A 20,453-nucleotide genomic window follows, 5' to 3' on the forward strand; every position below is an offset into this window, starting at 1 on the left:
GATTTTTTCACATATGCAATCACTAGCAAGCTTAGTATTAGGTAAACCTGAATTGAAATCCATGAATATTGTTTCCCAAGGCTTGTTTAGATCTATCTAGTAATGAACTTTCCTCATTTCTTGTTAGTTGGCTTGTCTATTGCACATAGGCAGTCTATTATTAAATGATTTGGTGTATTTCACAGCATGAAATCTGAATGTGACTAAAAGAAATATCTTTTCAATACCGCAGGACTTTTGACTTGCAACTTTGCTGAATCAAACCTCCTACGTTATACACAAGCACCCCAAGTGACGTAAGAGTTCATTGTGCAAGTAGTAATCGACAGTAGTCTTACTGTCATGCAATGTCTGATAGATATCTGCCCGTGTTTGTCCAAGTTTTGGGGATGTGGGAGTGTGGTTTTGGTTATTATGCTATGGACACATTCCCCCATTTATGTTAGTACTAATTAGAAGGCAAGGAGACCCACTTGATGCACACAAGAATTTTTATGTCAACAAATTATTCAACAAGCCTAATCTAAACCTTAATTGTTAGTTAAACTGATAAATGCTCTAGAAAAATTTCAAACCATTTTTACTTAAATAATTAAAGCTATCCAACTGAAGCTAAAAACCAATGGGTAGTAGAATACAGGGGCACGTTGACTACAAAATGCATATGCTATTTGTTGACGTGGCTAAAATCGCATTGCTACGACTCTCTGGCCAACGCATAATAGAATGTACTTGCTGAGTATCCTATCCTCTCTTGAGATAAGGAAATCCCTAGTGCTGTTTTTAATTGATCAATGGGGACGGCCTCAAGCTTTCGATTCTGAGGTCTTGACTGTAGGATAACTCAACGGTCAATGTGATTTGCTAGGAGCACAAGGGGACTTACGTTTTGCAACAAGGTGGTATGCTGTGATTCCCAGACTACGGAATAAAATCAAAAGGGAAGGGTTCAGGAAGCCTAAGGACAAGGATGATAACAGCTGATGCAACGGGTAGATAGATTTCGATAAACCAGTTCTTGTTTTGCCAGAGATACCCTCACAACTAGACAAAAACGGTGCAAGCTCCAAGGGATGAAGGATTTTGAAATCGGAGACACTCGTTTTAGGCACCCAATTTTGGCGCAGCCTAAGACAAACACCTGCAATTGAACTAAGCACAGTTTGGGTTCAGACTAACCATGCACGGTGACCTACAAGCAGCAGACCCCCAATGGTATGAACCAGAAATGCATCAAATACCCCTCCACACCTCACCATTAAAATCCCTGCACTCTAAAATTAACCAACTGAAGGAAACCATGCAAACAGACTAAAACAAAGACAACAAACACCATATTTCAATGTTCATATATTTGCTTCAGCTGCCATTACAACAATTTCTGCAGCATCTCTATGCTATGCCTAAAATCTAAGCTATTCTAACTCTAAAATCTAACTACAAATTCTAACTCACAAAATTCTAACCCTTTACAAAAGAAAGGCCTCTGCCTTTTATAGAATTTACAATTCTAAATCGAAGGGCAGGATTGACTGCATCCAAGGGCTGCAACCTGCCTTCCAAAAGCTAGTAGCTTTAACCGATGCCCACTTAATTCTTAGTTATCCCTTCAACCATAATCTCAACTACCTGCAAGTGTTTGAGTTCAATTTGAGTCTATCCGGTAGTTGGACATAATTGACTTGTGTCCCCTCTGTTTTAAAATATCTTGATTGGGGCCCACAGGCAATTTTACAATAAAACAGTCTCAGTTTTCAAAAACTGAACTTCTGGAATTAAATCCAGCTGTGTATTTCTTGAGAATGCATAGACTTGCCGCATGTTTCTCGAGAATGCATAGACTTGCTGCATTCGGAGTGTTCTTTGGTCTTTGGTCCCGGTGGTGGACTTTAGCTTTGTGGTTTGGTGGCACATCGGCACGCTTCCCAATGCTATGTTCAGATCTCGCGCTCTTGGTTCTTTGGGATGATGCCTTCAACCTGTGAACAATCAATCTCACTTTAATAAATCCATTTGAAAAATTAAAATTAATTTGAAAAACATAATTTTAATGTTTGGCTCGAGAAGCTCTTTGTGAGATGAATCTTTAAATGTTTTTCGCTTGATAAAGGTGAAATGTGAGATTTTATTTTAAATGCTCATTTGCCTCTCTTTGGAATTTCGTGAATATTAGGCAATTTGAAACCTCTAAGAATTTTTTGAATTTCGACCTATGAGGATTTCGACTTATTAGATTTTCGGCCAAAAAGGCCTTTTGCAAAGTTATTAAAACGCCTCTCTTCTAACATCTTCATGATTTCGGCCTAAAAGACCATTTTGCCAAATTTTAAGTGATTTCGGCCTAAAAGGCCTTTTTGCAAACTTTTAAGTGATTTCGACTTGAAAGGCCTTTTTGCAAACCTTTAAGTGATTTCGGCCTAAAAGGCCTTTTTGCAAACTTTTAAGTTAAAACGCCTTTACTTCTCATTTTTTTGTTTTCCTGTTAGAAGGTCATTTTCGGCCCAAAAGCATATTTATGAGCTTGAAGTGGTTTTCGGCCTGAATGGCCTTTTTGCGAGTTTGTTCATTTGTCATTTTCGGGCGATTTAACTATTTTGCAAGATTTTCAAAGGGCATGAAACTTCTGAACTTTATCCTTCTGCTCATTCTGCTAAGCGAAATTGGGTTTCTAAGGCAACTCACGCAAGGTTTACTTCAAAGCATTGAATGCTTCCTTCATTTCTCTCCTACTACGCGAGCAAATCAGACTCAAAACGGGGGTCCTTGTCAATGACGGGGTGTGTGCAATGCGCACAACACTATTTTTATAGTTGTTGCCTATAGTATGCATTTGACTTTTGCCATTTGTCTTAAGTATGACTGCTGCTTTTTGATGCATGCTGTCCTCTTTCATTATTTACGTTTCCCTTCACTCCTTTTTTCTTTTCCAACCATCCATCCTTATCTGTTTTACACACGGATATGTCCCCTGTCTCCAACTCACCTGCCTCCATCCCCTACTGATCCCTGGGACCAGTGGGGGGGTGTGCAAAGGGGACGCCCCCTTTCTGTTTCCTATTCATTGAAATCTCATTGGGACGTCAAGAAATGTTTCTTGGCTATTGGGGACATCTGGCTATTCCCAAGATGGCTAGGGGAAGTCTAGAACGTCCCTCGCCGTCTTGGAAATGGCACAACTGTCCCCCGTGGCTAGGATGACTTCTAGGCCCACCAAACAAAAAAAACACTTTTTTAATTTTTTTTTACATTGGTTGTGACATGGGTGGCTCACAGTTGGGTCAAAAACAAAAACTCAACTCTAAAATGCAAAGACACTTAAAACCAAAAGAAAACAAGTTCCCACTTCTGCTAGAGGGTGATAGACTGTTGTACAATGTATTTTTATGTTTTAGACTTTTGGATATTAATCATGGTTTTTTGATGTTTAAGATTGCTGTTATAATGCTTTATTGAAATTTATTATGCTGTTATACTACTACTAACATGATATATTTGCATTTTGATATTGGTGTTATCAATTATTGACATATCTATCTCTCTTGCCCCCCTTCTGTGTGTGTGTGTGTGTGTGTCTCTCTCTCTCTCTCTCTCTCTCTCTAATATATTAATATATTCTGAAAAATTCATATATATATATTTGAAAATTTGTATACTGTCGTCCCATGCTGTCCTTCCGTCCAAACGCCATGTAACATAGATCCTTATACATCTTGAATCTGAATGTACGACCCAGTGTTTTCACAATTTATGCACACAGCAGCATCTTATTTTTTTGCAACTTTTGTGGCATCTCATGGAGGATGGCATCCCAAGAATCATTGCCCAAATTGAGATGTCCTTTTTAGCAAAATTTAGGGATGAGGTGAGGATATTGTGAATAACTGAGATTCACTGGTAAAAAACTTCATTATTAATTGAGAAAATATTACATTTATAGAATTGACTAAACACTGTATACATTTAAGTTTCTAACTACCTCTAACTACTGACTATTGTAGACCAACTAATAATTGACCATTAAACAATATGAAATATTTTCTAATTATCCAGGCTCAAAGACCTGGTGAGAATATCCGCAATCTGGTCCGTTGTGGGAACATACTGCAACTGAACTGATCCGTCTTCTACCAGCTTGCGAATGTAATGACAATGAAGCTCGACATGCTTGGTACGTTCATGGAAGACTGGATTTTTGGCCAGTTTGAGCACCCCTTGATTATCAATATACAAGGGAGAAGGACCTGCTTGCGGCATCTGCATGTTAGAAAGCATCCTTCGGAGCCAAACTACCTCACATGCGGCCTTGACTGTTCCTCGGTATTCGGCTTCGGTCGAGGAAAGAGCCACGACCTGTTGCTTCTTGCTGCTCCAAGTGATGGCACCAGTACCCAATCTGAATATGTACCTAGATGTGGATTTTCTGTCATCCACTGATCCTGCCCAATCTGAGTTAGTATAACCAATCAGCTTTGGATCGTTGCACCTGCGACACAGAATGCCATAGTCTGAAGTGCCTTTCACATATCGCAGCACTCGCTTCGCTGCAATCCAATGATCAGCTTTTGGGGTTGTCATGAAGCGAGAGATGTAGCTGACAGCAAAGCAGATGTCAGGTCTAGTGGCAGTGAGGTAGATGACACTGCCTACTAGTTGCCTGAATTCAGTTTCCTCTACTGCAGGTGAATCAGACTGGGCTGATAACTTCAGCCCTTTCTCCATAGGTGTGGAAGCAAGTTTACAGTCCTACATTTGAAACTTGTCAAGCAAATTGCAGGCATACTTGGACTATGAAATAAAGATACTGTCATGTCAAAAGCTTGGCACAAGTCTTGTTTGATGGCTGTAATCAAATGTGCTGAATTGCCAATAATGATCAAGTCATCCACGTAGACAACAAGAAAAAGGATATCATCATCGAAGAGTTGGACATACAGATTAGTGTTAGAAGGACTGCGCTGAAAACCATGTTCAACCAACTACTAATCATCTTGAAGTACCAAGCCTGAGGGGCTTGCTTCATGCCATAGAGGGCTTTTACCAATCTGCAAATCTAATGTTCCTTACCAGGAACCTTGAAGCCAGGAGGTTGAGTCATATAAACTTCTTGAAACTCATCGTTGAGGAATGCACTCTTAACATCCATCTGGTGAAGTTTCCATCGAAACTGAGCTGCAATGGCGAGAAGAAGACGAATTGTGCTCATCTTGGCAGTAGGAGCAAAAGTCTCCTCATAGTCAATGCCCTCCTGCTGTGTAAAACCCCAAGCAACCAATTTGGCCTTGTACTTATCCAAAGTACCATCTGCATGATACTTGACATTATAAACCCATTTACAGCTGATAGGTTTCTTCTTAGGAGGTAGATTAGAAAGAACCCATGTGTTATTCTTCAGAAGACTATGGTATTCTGTCTCCATAGCCTTTTCCCACTTAGGAATGCCTTTAGCCTCAGAATATGTCTGGGGCTCATGGATGCAAAGTTGAATGTATTCTGCTACTTTCTCTTGCGGCGAACTGATCTATTCTCAAGAAGCTCATCATCACGAAGATCTCCTATGGTCTTGGCCCACCATTTAGGCTGGAGGGTAGAAGTACCAACATCTGGCATTGGAGGAACAACATCCCCTGGAGTTTTCGGAACAAAGTCATTTGGATGCGAATCCTGTGAAAAATCAGGTGGTGCTGGATCGATAGTTTCCTCATCTTCAGAGTTAGAATGGTCTGAAGCCCTCCCATCATGGGAACCAAGAGGAAGACGAACGCCAACATCAAAAGTCTGTAGAGATTGAGTCGTAGGAATAGGAGTAGTAGAAGGCATAAATGGACCAGTAGTCTCATCAATCACAACATTACGACTGAAAATGAGACAATTTGTCTCCACATCAATCAACTTGTAGGCCTTGTGGTTGACACTATAACTAGTAAACATAAGTGTTTGGCTCTTTGAATCGAGCTTAGCACGCTTGGTGTCTGGGATCCATACATGAGCAGTAGAACCGAAGACTTTCAAATGGCCCACTTTAGGCTTGCATCTTGACCAGGCTTCTTCAGGAGTCATCTTCTTAACGGCATGTGCAGGTTACTGATTCAGGAGATAGACTACAGTGTAAACTGCTTCAGCCCAATATTTCTTAGGAACATTGCGATGCTCTATCATAGAACGAGCCATTTCAGTAATGGTGCGATTCCTACATTCGATGACACCATTCTGTTGAGGGGTGTATGTTGTGGTGAGTTGGCGCTTAATGCCATGTGTAGCACAAAATGTAGAAAAGTCATTGGAACAAAACTCCCCCCCCATTATTTGACCTTAGAGTGACAATCTGAGAATCGGATTTTTTTTCAACTAAGGCCTTAAACTGCTGAAATGTACTGAACACATCTGATTTATTTTTCGAAAAATACACCCACAATTTACGATTGAAATTTTCAACAAATAACAAGTACCTGCAACCAGTAACAGATGGAGTGTTCATTGGCCCACATACATTAACGTGAACCAATTGAAGGACCTTGGAGGCTTGCCAAGAATCACCATCCGAGAATGGTGTCCAATGCTGCTTCCTAGCTTGACATGCTACACAAACTCCATGATTTTGAGGTTGGATCTCAGATACACCAACAACCAAAACCTCCCGAGATAACTGAGAGAGATAGTGCACGTTTAAGTGCCCATAACTCTGATGCCAAAGTGTTCTGATGGATGTACTCCTAGCGACTAGAGCGTGCTCCTGAGAATCGCCGGAATTAGCAAGTCTATACAAACCATGATCCTCAAGTCCCATAGCAATTGTAGTACGAATCTCCCAATCAACAATGTTGTAGGTGGATGAACTGAAGATAACATCTAATTGAGGAGAATGCCTCATGTTTTGACTGACGGAGAGGAGATTATGTTCCATGCCGAGAACATAGTAGACATCAAGAAAAAGTAAATTTCTACCTCCTGAGTGAATCTGGACAGTGCCCTTACCAACAACTGTGTATTCTTCTCCTCCTCCGAAGATTACTGAATCCGAGAATGGTTCAAATTTTGTGAACCAATCCTGACGATGAGTAAAATGCCGCGAAGCCCTTGAATCAATATACCAAGAAGAAGAGTGTACTGGATCTGCTGTTCTCTTGGCCATAAAAGCATAGAAAGCAGATTCTTTCTACTCAATGTGTTCGGCGACATTTGCCTTTTGTTGAGACCCTCCCTGCTTCTTTTGTTCAGAAGCCAATCAAATTCGACACTCGGCCTTCATGTGACCAAACTTATGATAATAATGGCATCGAACATTCTTCTTGTTGTTGTCTTGAGAAGAACCAGAGCCTTTCGACTGAGAAGATGAAGCCTTCCCTTTGTTCTTAGCAGAAGATTTGGCAGAGAACGCTTGCTCAATGGAGGTGGAACTGGTACTGCTTCCAAATTGTTGGCGCCATCGATCTTGTTGTAAAAGCTTGTTACAAAGATCGGAAAACTTCAAATTGACGTCAATGGAAGTGATATTGAGCGTTTCGATGAAATGCTCATAAGATTTGGGCAAACTCTTTAGAGTGATGACGACCATGTCCTCTTCCTCCATGGTACAAGCAATCGCCTCAAATTGGTCACGAATGCCCTTGATCTTTGTCAAGTGATCCTACAGAGGTGTCCTTTTGTCCATCATAATAAAAAAGAGCATGTTCTTTAGAAAGAATGCTCTGCTCTTGTTAGAGGTTTCATGGAGACTCTTCAAATGATCCCATATCTCCTTCGCAATTTTGCCAGAGGGTACCTGAGGTAGTTGCTCATTCATGACAGAGAGTTTGATGAGCATGACAGCTTCCCGGGTGCGCTCATCCCATTTGTCCTCATCTATTCCAGTAGTGGTTGGACGTTGAGACGTGACCAAAACAATTGCATCAAGACATCGGTACTCAAAAATTGTCAGCATACGCTGCTTCCAGGTGTTGTAGTTGCGGTTGTTGAATTTCTGGCTACTTTCGAGCATAATGTTTGTCGGAGATGCCATCACGTACCCCAAGGTCGAATTGGTGAAGGCATGAATTCCAATGCATGAAAACCAGCAGATGAAAACAGAGGGTTTCTAAAAAATTCTACAAGTCGGATTCTCAGGCAGAAACTGAAACCCTAGCACGTTTTTTGAGGCAAACATTTTTCAGAAGACCTAGAAAAATTGGACAAAGACCCAAAAGAGCTCTCAAAAAACCCACCAAGAATCTACAATCAGAAAAAAAAAATCGCCTTGGAACAGAGGGTCAAAACCCTAAGCGAAGTTACAGAAACCCTAGGCACGAAAAAAGAACCCAAAAATTCGTTATTATTGGCCGTTGGAAATAAACTGAGGGTTTTAAAAACCCTAGCCGAATGAAAAGTACAGAGGGTTTGTGAAAAACCCTAGGCGTGCACAGCCACGACCTAGAAAATGGCACCAAAAATCGCGAAAATGGAAATCGTAGAAAACCCAAAAAAAACTGTTGTTGCCTAGAAAACCCTAGTAGACCCATGAAATCCGCTAATAACGCGAAAAATCACAGCAGAGAATACCGAGAAAAATTGCATTAAAAAAAACGCGGGCTTAAAACGCAAAGAAAAACCGATGAAGTTGCAGAAAATAATGTCACACGCCTTATCTGTATAGATCCGTCTTCGGAACGAACCCCAGCCGACAGAAAAACACAAAAATCGCAAGGAAAAAATCACGGTGCCCATTTTTAAATTTCTAGACTTTGCGTGGATGCGATTTTGTGCGGGAGATGTAGTTAGAAGGTGCACTAAGGCAAAAAAACAGATCTGACTCACGAACACAGGCCAAAGGTTTGACAGAAAATCCTAGATGGGTTTTGGAAGAGTAAACTGAAATAATTTCAAAATTAGTGAAAAAAAAATTGAGATTTTTTTCCTGTGCTCTGATACCATGTGAATAATTGAGATTCACTGGTAAAAGACTTCATTATTAACTGAGAAAAGATTACATTTATAGAATTGACCAAACATTGTAGACATTTAAGTTTCTAACTACCTTTAACTACTGACTACTTTAGACCAACTAATAATTGACCATTAAACAATATGAAATATTTTCTAACAGATATATTGCCCCTTTCTTGGAGTTCTTGTATTTGGGAACAGGTCAAGCCCCTAAGGATGCATTTGTGGGGTACGCGAATATCTGAAAAGTCGGGCAGATTTGTTCAATTTTGGCCATGTATAGGATTCATGTCCATGTGTCGAGCATAGAGAGAAGAGCTTGGGTTGGGGGCTTGCTCAAACAATATAGTATTGTATTGTCACTTCTCTTCATGTGCTTGATGTTGAAATAGATTTGTTGAAGATATGAAGATCATTCTTGATGTTGATTATGCTGCAATTTATTCTGCATCTGCAAGAAGCGCAAGGCTTTTGATATTATGAATGATGTTCTCTTTTGTAATATACAATATCTCTAATGCTTACATGCTTGGATGGAAAATTTTCACAATGCTAAGCTATTGGATGACCAAAATGAACAAGGGCATGCCCAAATGGATTAGTCTCTATTTTAAATGTTTTTGAAGATTAGACAAGATGAGCACTCACTTAGAAACAAAGAAAAAGTTAATATTGTCCATAGATGACCAAAAGTAGGCCCATGGGACTTGATTACGCTAGTTTTAAATAGAAAGCTCTAGGACTTGAGAGAGTCCTAGAGAGACCCATAAAGGGTACCAAAAACAAAGGAAAATAAAGTACAATAGAGTTGTTGACCACCAACACAAGTGGTCAATAAACTAATACAAATAGCCAAAAAGGGAACGTAAGTTGAGGAGGAATGGAGGGATACAAAATCCTTATTGTCCGTCTTAGTTCATGCCTTAAATGGATGAATCGCAAGTGTCATTATCAATCATTGTGATAGGACTTGTAGAAGATCTTATATCGTGAATTTGTGATTGGGAATCCAATAGGAAGCAAATAACTCCCTTTAAAACCACACCTAACATTTGAGGTTGCAATAACTTCGGAAATAGTGAATACACTCATAATATGTGTTTGTGATTGTGGATTGGGGGTGGTTGGAGATGAGTAGATCTATGTTGCCAAGAAGAAGCTGAATTGCACCACTAGGAATAAAGAAAATGATGCTAGTGAGGAGCAATATGTTGATGCATATGTTGTGAGAAATGTAGTCTCACATGTCTACTCATGTCTATGTGTAAAGTAGTAGCATCCAAGGGATGCTTAAAAGCTACCCCTAAAGAGAGACAATCCCTATAGATATAAAGTTAGACATCATTGGTCCAAATATCTAAAGAAAGTAGAGAGAATGTTGCTTGAGTCTTTGTAGAGGTAGTACTCCTTAATGTCCACCTCCTAGAGGGAGTAAATTGGGCATTTGAAGATGAAGTACTCCTTAATGTCCACCTCCTAGAGGGAGTAAAGATGATAGATCTAATCTCGATGAAGAATATGATGATTAATCTCAACTCATAGCTAGTGTAAACACATCCTTTGTTGGCTTAGGGGAAACCCCAAGTTGTGTGACCAATGACATTGGATATAGTGAAGACATAGGATGCCATCCAACATTTATAAGCAATTCTCTATGTAAAAGGATAACTTTGTGCTAAGTGGAATATTAGGGGAGATCCAAGCAACCTAGATGTATTGTCTGTAAATTTCACTTTTAACAACTCTATTGATTTCTTGCTTCAAAGGTAGTAGAGTAGGAGTGTGCATGGAATACATGAAAGAAGGTAGTTTATCGATAGAGATGCTAATAGGAAGAGCAATCTTGTCTAGAGTACCACCAATGATGGTGTCTAACGGAGCCCAATGAAGCAATTTGCTTTGAGGAATGAAGACTCAAGTAAGGATACTTTACACTAACAAAAGTTGAATTCTCAATGGATTTGTTTGGGCAAAAAACTTAACTTGGACAATGCTTTGAGAAATAGTCCATTGTAATGGATCATACGCTACAACATGAGAATTTGGACCCTCTCAATATGAGGATCAATTGATCCCAAGTTAGCGGTCCAAGCTAAGACCCATACAAAATTATATGCTTGATGATGGCATCAAAAATATGTACCTTTGAAAAAGATATCTTGGAAGTCGATTTGGAAACATTGATGCTTCAAGACAAGAGAGAATAACCCTTGCAAATGTGTGAATGAGAGATGTGCTTCATACTAAAGGAGGGACTAGAAAATTGGACTTCCAAGCATGTGTAAGCCAATATGATCTCCAAGGCTGCCCCATTGTAGCATAACTAGAATCTAGAAAGAGAACGTTAAAATAATGACCTTGATTTAACCAAGGTTGACGACAAGTTGGTGAAGTTGACAAAAGCAAGCATATACCTCAAGTTGCCATTGTAGGCCTTTGGGAGAATGAGAAAGGAGAACATTATCAACAAAAAGTATAATGGCTATGACAAATTCTCATTGTTTAAACAAATTCTGCTATCTTTGACAGCTTTGTGTAATGACTATTTTGGTACTTCTAGATTATACAGAGTTAGTGATGCAGAGCCAGGCAAAAACCCTCTCTCACCCACAACTACTATGTCCAAAACAAGTTCTTTTGTTTGTTCAAGGTGTGAACAACACACCTACCAAATGCTCAACTCACACAACAATTTGTGTGACCGGATCCATACCGGTTTAGTCTCTTATGGTACCGGTATGATGAAAACACTTTACCCTTGTGTGAACCGGTTTAGTGTCTTTCAGTACCGGTGGGATGGAAACCTATTGGATTTTGTCTATTGGTGGTCCAACCAACACAAAACACCCATAAGATTTGGCAATCAGATGTGTTAGGGATTACTTGCCTCACAACTGTCCAATTGTCTAGCAGCCCTATTGATAGCCTAGTAGCCCTACCAGTTGAGTTTTCGAGACACAACTTAACAAAGTTCCAAAGGACAAGACAAAATAAAGGTGGATTCATATACCTTTTATCTAGTTGCACAATTCCCCAAAAGCTTAGGCTCTAACCATAGGTTGAAAGGTTTGTACCCTTACTGTCCTTCCAGACCTGATTAAGCCAATTAGGCCTAATTTACAAAGCAAGTGCTCCTTGTATTAGTCCCTCGACTAAACCAACACTTCTGCAACTTGGGGTAAGGTGTCAAACCACCAAATCCAAGGTTTCAAGACTTGATCCCATCTTCTTTATCTTCTGCAAGTGATTTCCACTTCTACAGTTCAAGCGGTCACATAGAGATGCCCGCGTAGGGTCAATTCAATCTCTCCGGTCTTGGAGTCTCCGTGCAAACCAACACCAACATCTTATGATACAATGGCCCTTCTAACATTTTCCCCATAGGTTGTTTGATCCTCCGATGAAAATGTCAAATTAAGGGCATCTTTACAGTGAAACCCTAGGTGCCGGTAGGGTTTGTGACCAGTTTGGTTAGAATTGGATGGATCCCTACAACCCGATTGTTACAAAACTTCAAACTTGATTCAAATAAAAGGTAAGAGACTTCCCTAATTCATTCAATTGGTTTCAGACATCCACCAATCCGTACTGATAAAAAAAGGATAGCAAAAACATAGAATTTCAGAAAACTCCAAGTATATTGTATTGCTCCAAACTCCAAAACATAATCAAATTTCATCAACTTCAACAACTACACCAACAACAACCTGGATCGATCCAAGTGGGGCATAATATAGCCTCCTTAATGGTTTCCAACCACTTTTCAAACTTTGGAACCGTTGGAGGATTAGTTATCCCATTTTACAACATTTGGCAATGACAACAAAAGTTGTCAACTTGCACTTTTCAAACTTGGCGACTCCGAGGTGTATTCGACCTATTCCAAATATTGGTCTGATGTTTCTAAGACCGATATTTATTTGCCTAACTCATGCCTAGTCTCCTATTGACCCACATGGTCATTTATCCATGGTGGCTTATAAAATGCAACCATGACAATGCCTTACATTAATTGGGTCTTATTGACTCACAAAACTATCAACCTTTTACAGATGATCATTTTCACCTCATTGGTGATATTAGCCTCTTTTAGACTTCATTTGTGTCTTTGGGTGCTCCTGCACCATACACCCCGGGTGATTGAATCTCAAGTCCACTTGAGATGAGTTTTGGCAATGTAGTCCCATATTTCTTCATCTGGTCTTCATCCATCCATACTGCATCTGCCTCAAGGAGTTCTTGCCACTTGACAAGGTATTGTTTGTAGACCTTGTTCCTAGTTTTCTTCACAATCTTGGTGTCCAATATCCTTTCAAGTTTGGATGGCCCTTGACTTGGAAAGTCTTTCAGTATGTCTGCAGCATCCTCTACCGGAAATGTACCATCTTCCTGCACTGTACCTTTGAATGGTGTCAGATCTGCAACATTAAAGATTGGGGATATACCTATGTTTGAAGGTAATTGGATTTCACATTCATTGTTCCCAAACTTCTTGAGTATTGGACAAGCTCCAACCTTTCTCATCATGAGCTTTGTGTGTTTCCCTTTTGGCAATCTCTCCTTTTTCAGATTGGCCCATACCATGTCTCCGACTTGGAACTGCACATCTCTCTTTCTTCTGTCAGCCTGCTCCTTGTACTTCTCTGTACTTCTCTGCAATTGCATCCGGACTTGGTCATGAATCTCCTTTATCCCTTCAGCAAATTCTTCTCCACAAGCACTGATATGTTCAGTTGAGGGTAGATTTCTCAATTCCAGTACACGTCTTGGATTCAGTCCATAGACAATTTGGAAAGGGCTCCTTCCGGTACTCCTATTGACAGAATCATTATAGGCATATTCTGCTTGGGAGATGATGGAATCCCACTTTTCACCATGCTGCTTGGTGAGGTACCTTAACAAATTTCCGAGTGACCTATTGACCACTTCTATTTGGCCATCTGTTTGGGGATGATAAGCTGAACTAAAAGACAAGTTTGTGCCTGACTTCCTCCATAAAGTCCTCCAAAAATGTCCTACAAATTTCACATCTCTGTTCAACACAATGTTTAAGGGTAAACCTTGTATTTTCACAACTTCATTAAAGAAAAGGTTTGCAACATATGTAGCATCACTTGTGCTCTTGCATGGCAAAAAATGTGCCATCTTGCTAAACCTGTCAACAACCACAAAAACACTGTCAAAACCTTTTTGAGTTCTTGGCAAACCCATCACAAAATCCATGCTCACACTTTCCCAAGGTCTTGAAGGAATGGGCAATGGCTGGTATGGTCCTGCCTTTGTTGTTGTCCCTTTGGCCTTTTGACACACCACACATGAATCCACAAATTTTCTGACGTGTCTGCAATTTAGGCCAGTGGTAAAATCTTCTCACCAACTCAAGAGTTTTGTCTAATCCAAAGTGTCCCCCCATACAACCACTATGCTTCTCCTTAATTATGTTATCCCTCATTGAACATTTAGGAATGCATAACCGGCATCCTTTGAAAAGAAGACCATCTCGAATCAAATAATCAGAATACTCTAAATGATATCGGCTACCAAACAAAGGGAAGCTTGTGTAATATTGGAAAGTATATTTTATTTCACAAGGCAATTCAATGTTTAACATAGCTTTTTTTGAATGGTGCTAATGATTGTTGCAATCTCTTTGTTTTTTAAAATTTATAGCTATGAATTACTTCACAGCTTTCATCGGTGTCAGAAGCGCTTTGCTTTTCTTCAATTAAATTGTTATTTCTTGTCCGCTACATACAAAAATGGCTTCTTCCTTATGCAGTACTCTTTCCATCAACAATTTTGCTCCGTGTTTGGATGATCATTAAATCGTGTTCATGGAAAGAAACTTTATCTGACTTTAAATTCTACTCATTATTAACATATCTATTTAGTAGTTCATAATATTTAACTTGAAACCCGAGTGCAATGTGCTTAACATGATGTCTCATTGATGATGGAAAGAAACTTATCTGACTTTAAATTCTACTCATTATTAACATATCCATTTAGTAGTTCATAATATTTAATTGAAACTCCAGTGCAATGTGCTTAACATGATATCCCATTGATGATGAAAATCACAGAGACTGTTGCTTTAGAATTTGATATGCTGAATTTTCCATTTGTTTTAGACTTTTAGTTAGTCATCTTTGTCTTTAATCTGAAAGTTTTGTTTACATAAACCTTTTGGCTCTCTTCTGATTAGCAGGATGCTTACAAAGAGGCTAGCACTGACCTTCTGAAAGAAACCAAGGATTGCTGGTGTGATCTTATCTCAGCAGTTATTTTGGACGAATGGAAAAACTGCAAGACAGGTATGCCATCATGTTATATGATTTTTATGTTCCAGGTTCTAAAATTGTTCTTTTTACAAAAATATTGTATGGCATTGTTGATTATTATTCTACTTGATTCACAGCCATTGAGAGACCAGACCTTGAGAAAGCTTCTATATTTGTTCTTCTTCCAGAGTTGCAGTCTGTCGTTGTGGATGGTAAGTTGTCACTGTTGCAAATGGATTTTTCTTTGAATTTATAATGCTTGATAGAGTTTTTTACGGATGGTTATGAAGATTTTTTTTAAAAAAATATTAAATTAGTAGCCATTACCTAGTTTTTGACTCGTTTTTTCTGTAACACAGGTGATCGCTCTTCTTCCTTTGTTGGTCAAAGAATGCGGAATACAGTTAAGGTTGTTAGTTGACTGTTGGACTATAATGTGTACCATTTTTCCTTGTAATTACGTCTTATATCTGTCAAAAGAAAGAAAAATTAGAGAACTGTCACAAATTTCTTTTGTACTTTTTGAGGCCCATTTAGCTATTCATGTACATTAATATGATTTATTCCTTTCTTACTCCCAATAAGTTCAAGGAAATTTATTGTTTCTACCTTTGTATGTACACGCAAAAAATCATTTAGGATCCTTTTTGTCTCTTAGCTTTTAGTCTTTTGTCTTATTAGGGTTGGAGACTTTATAGATAAGTGTTAGAAATATAGAATCTTTATGATCTGTAAAATAGATATACAAATAGTATTGCAATAACTTCTGAATTTAAATGTTGAATACCAGGTTTTTGTACTGCATCATTATCTCAGAAGTTCTCTCATCGGAGGCAGTGAACACAATATTCCTGAGTTTGGTGTTCCGAGTGATGCAAATGAGAATTCCAGGGTGAGGAGGGCAGGCATAGATATCCTGGTTCCCAAGATTGGCACTGAAGTGAATTTGGGTTAGTATATTTCAAATTAATGCACTGCTTATTGTAGAATGCATTGGAAGTGAAACCTATCAAGGAAGGATGATACTAATGGTAGTCACCGTAGTTGCAAACTTCAGATCAGCAAATTCACATTTTTCATGTACACCCCATTATCCCTATTTATTTGCATTAAATATGCCCTATGTTTCTAGGAACCCTGAAATTTTCCAAACTTTCACTGCAACTGCAGATGATGCACTTCCTTGCAGGATAGCATTTGAGAGAGGGAAAGAGCGTCCCTTTTACTTCTTAGCAGTGGCAAAGGGGAAATCTGGGTGTTTACTGCTTGCTGAAGAAGTTCCTCTAAAACAACATCGAGGGATTGTTCGTGTTGCAGCTCCTTTAGCTGGCTCAATTGTAAGCTTTTATTTTACTGTTTCTTTGTTCATGACATTTCTTTAAAATGTAGAGATATGCCTTTGTATCAGCTGTGTTATGCTATTTTGTCTTAATTACAATAGATTAGTGGAATGGAATATGAAGTTTACATTGCTTATTAACATAGCTATATATAATTCTGAGTGCAAACTATCAGTTGAATACAATGTTATGATGGTGTCTGTTCATGTTGTGGGGTTGGCCAGTTTTTATTTCACTGTTGGCCTGTTCATATTTCACTGTTGAAGATGCAATATGTTAATTGGTTTATTATTACTTAGGTTTTAGATATCTGTGGTTTTTATTCTAGATTGTAATGTATTAATTTACATAGTGTCCAGGCCTCCCTTGTCTTTAGAAAGGGTGCATGAATTCCAAGTTAGCGATGAAGTCCTTTGGAACCCTATTATAAGCCTAGTTTTGATCTAACATACCTAAGATTAGAGACAGGCAATGGACATGCTGTGATATAAATGAGCACTTGTGGTGTAAATTGAATTCACAATGCTTGTCTGCGACATATAAGCTTGATGGTTCCATAAATATGCGATATATTATTGTATGCGAGGATGATGAAATCATTTTCAATTTTCATTGTGCTATTTTGTTTGCTTTTTATCCCTGCAACATTTGGATTTTCCATCTTTGTAAACACTCAATTGCTGTGCAGATGCTATCTGGTGCTTGCTTTTGTTTTATTTACATGGCAACTATATTTGCAGTAATAAAAAATGTAAGATAATATGGTCATGGGATAGAGCGTTGATCATTTTTTCATTTTCTGTGGATGACAGCCTAGAGTAGATGAAAAACATCCAAGGTGGTTACATCTGCGGGTACGGCCAGTTAATTTGTCAGATTCTACAAAAAATGGCACAAGTTCTGGAAGATCTAGGTCTAAGGGATTAGTTGATGGGAGATGGACACTTGCATTCCCAGATGAACAAGTCTGTAAAGCTGCCTGCTCTATTGTCCTTGAGGAGATGGCAATACAGAGTTTTGCTGTTCAAGAAGAACTGAAACCTTTGCTGAGTTATGGTTCGCCACTAATAGCCAAGGAAGATATCCTTAAGGTCTGAAGGTTGTGCAAGATGATTTGCGTTTTAAATATATCTGGATTCTTCTTCGCCTCTTTTTTGATTTGGCAGGAGAGAATAAATATTTTACTGTTGCATACACATTTCGCCCTCAATTGTCTGTACCAGGTAGCTTCCAATATGCTCGGGAGCTTTTTACCGTAGAATCAGAGGTTTCTCCCAGAATTCCTGGGCTTGCCAGTCTACAAGTCTTCAATTCATTGTAGTTTGTACATTAGTTAAATGTGATATTTTCAATGGTATAGAAAAGTTCTTTGGAAGCCTCTAATGAGGCTGTGTAGGATAAAGATGTCTTTGTATCAAAAATGTTTTTGTCAGTGAATTCATTAGTCCAAGTTCTACTCTTGGATATTTAGATTCAAATGGTATTTACCACAATAATGCATGTTTAGTGCAGTTCTGTTTGTCAATTGGACCAGCAATGGTTCTACATATTTGCTCAAAAGGAATATCACCAGAGGTGATTATTAACAAAGTTGTAGTGCACAGAGACTTAATTATAGAGATGCCCTCAAGTGAAGTTTTTTTTTATTAATGGACACCATGGGAGTAGCCAAGCGTCTCCCTAGAGTCCATATATCATTACTTTTTTTAAGTTAAGAAGTCTTTTTCAACAAATATGTAATTTTTGAATTTTCCTCGTCTACTTTAAATCGTTTTATGTACGTGAAAATAGCCTCTGTTACCTTCAATACAACATAATTGTTTTGAGCTGTTTAGACGCGACTCATAGACACATTGATATAGCGCGAATCAAGAGGAAAGGTAAAAAGTAGAGTGCGCTGCTCTACTTTGTTGCCTGCATTTTATTTGATGCATCATTTAAGAATTTTCCAATTTAAAGCATTGTATATTCATAAGGCAATAATCATTGCAATCAAGGTAGTGGGGGATGACAGAAACTCCCGGTCTAAATTACTTCTTTTTCTTGAAACATCCCTACTCCTACCAAACTTGCTTCGATCACCTTCATAGATGATGAAGCATTACAATGTAATGGTTGATGATGTGCAAGCAAATTCCAAGGGGAACGGACAGAGATGAATGGCATGTGAAAATATAACAGTATAAATTGGAATTATATTAACTTCCAAGATAATCCACAACGGTATTCTTAATACACAGTGGCACTCAAATTTTATTTTAGGAAATTTAATGGTTATTGAAGTTGACGTAATGAAAACACTTTAATGATGGTCCTTTCATATTCCGTATCCTTTCCATCTTAATATTTAATTGTCAGAAATATTGAACGCTAGAACTTTAATCAAATGAATATTTTTTCAAAACCTAAATCAAGTGAACAATTGTTCTTTCACACTAATTAAAAATTATTGAATCACAATTTTCCAAAATGTTTTTTTGTTCGCAATAATCTTTGTTAAACATTGTTATCAAATGAACTTTCACCAGCATCAAATAAAATATTATTTCATTGGCGCTTTTTATGATTATCACGCTGAGAGATGCTTAATCTATGATGGCGACAAGGGCATGCAATGTCTTGAGTTGAATTGGTTTGAATGATATTCTTAATATACGGTGGCACTTGAATGATATTTGAAGTTGACATAATGAAAGCACTTTACTGAATCCTTTCATATTCCATATCCATTTCATCTTAATATCTAATTGTGTCTTATTCACTCTAAGAAATATTGAACGGTAGTGATGTAGTCAATTAAAACATAACCATTCATATTCCAAATGTTCTTCATTATTCTTCTGCAACTCCAACCATTCTGCCATTACAATAAAAAAGTCCCTATTTTAAACAATCACCAAATATTTCTTTTTTGGTTTTTGGGCAGATTTTTACAAAATCCGAAAATTGTCATTTAAGGAAATTTTCAAATCTTATTTCAAAAATCATGAAATCTTCTAGAAATCTAAAAAACATTCCTACGACACAAAAAAACACAACTTTCTAATCTCAAAAAGATTACGAGCTCAAAATTAACTAAAAAACCAACTTTCTAAAAAACTGAAAAAGAAAGTAAAAGCCAATTTTGAGGCCTTAGATGAAAGAACCCGGCCTAGAAAATTTGAATTTTTGGAGGCCCTATCAAACTAGGTTTTGTCAGCAATCCAATCAACTCCTCAAGATGTACGTCCACGTAAAATTTCAGCCCAATCGGACAACCAAGTCAAAAGTTATGACCTCGCAAAGTCTCTGCATCATTCTCCTCTGGTTGAAAAGAACGCAGCTCCTGCAAGTGGGTGTCCTCAAATTGTTGCCACTGACCTCAATCCAACTACTGCAATTCCCACTCTATAATCCATGTGCTCTCTGCTGGTGCTAATCCATCCCATTGTACCAAGTATCTATGGTATTCTCCTTGCCAAGTGCGAACAATCTTCTTGTCGAGAATTTGTGCAATCTTCTCCCGTTTCTTACTAGGGAGTGTCTGTTGCCAATCTACTTCCTCCTCACCGCCATCATCATGAATGTCACCATGAAATGTGTATAGATTAGAAATATTAAATACATGAGAGATATCAAGATCAGGTGGTAAATCGACCTGATAAGCATTGTCATTGATCTTCTTGAGAACCTTGCAAGGACCAACTTTCTTATATTTTAACTTGTGGTATGTGCCTGTAGGAAACCTCTCTTTCCGCAGATAAACCATTACTAAATCACCTTCCTTAAAGACTTGATGTCGTTGACCAACATTGACTATAGATTTGTACTTCGCATTACTTTCCTGCAACTTCTGTCTCACCTCTTCCTGCAATTGGTGAAGATGTTCTGCAAATGCTACTGCATCATCACTGATTCTTTCGCCAAGGGGCAACTG

The 20,453-nt window shown here is 38.4% G+C and overlaps 1 protein-coding gene across 8 annotated transcripts in view; it reads left to right on the plus strand.

The window, feature by feature from the left end:
• The window catches only part of LOC131031389 (protein TRANSPARENT TESTA 9), a 63,816-nt gene extending 45,633 nt beyond the window's left edge, over positions 1–18,183 (plus strand). For 5 of the 8 annotated variants that reach the window (XM_057962503.2, XM_057962499.2, XM_057962501.2 and 2 more), the window contains 6 exons: positions 15,122–15,230; positions 15,335–15,409; positions 15,557–15,606; positions 15,988–16,147; positions 16,368–16,534; positions 17,350–18,183. In XM_057962503.2, coding sequence (XP_057818486.1) covers positions 15,122–15,230; positions 15,335–15,409; positions 15,557–15,606; positions 15,988–16,147; positions 16,368–16,534; positions 17,350–17,634 — 846 coding nt within the window. In that variant the 3' untranslated portion in view covers positions 17,635–18,183. Of the gene's footprint in view, positions 1–15,121; positions 15,231–15,334; positions 15,410–15,556; positions 15,607–15,987; positions 16,148–16,367; positions 16,535–17,349 lie in introns of those variants that run through there. The other 3 variants (XM_057962500.2, XM_057962502.2, XM_057962504.2) reach the window with 2 other exon arrangements.
• The last annotated feature ends 2,270 nt before the right edge of the window (positions 18,184–20,453 follow it).

Source organism: Cryptomeria japonica, chromosome 9, assembly GCF_030272615.1.
Source record: "Cryptomeria japonica chromosome 9, Sugi_1.0, whole genome shotgun sequence".
Lineage (NCBI taxonomy): Eukaryota > Viridiplantae > Streptophyta > Pinopsida > Cupressales > Cupressaceae > Cryptomeria > Cryptomeria japonica.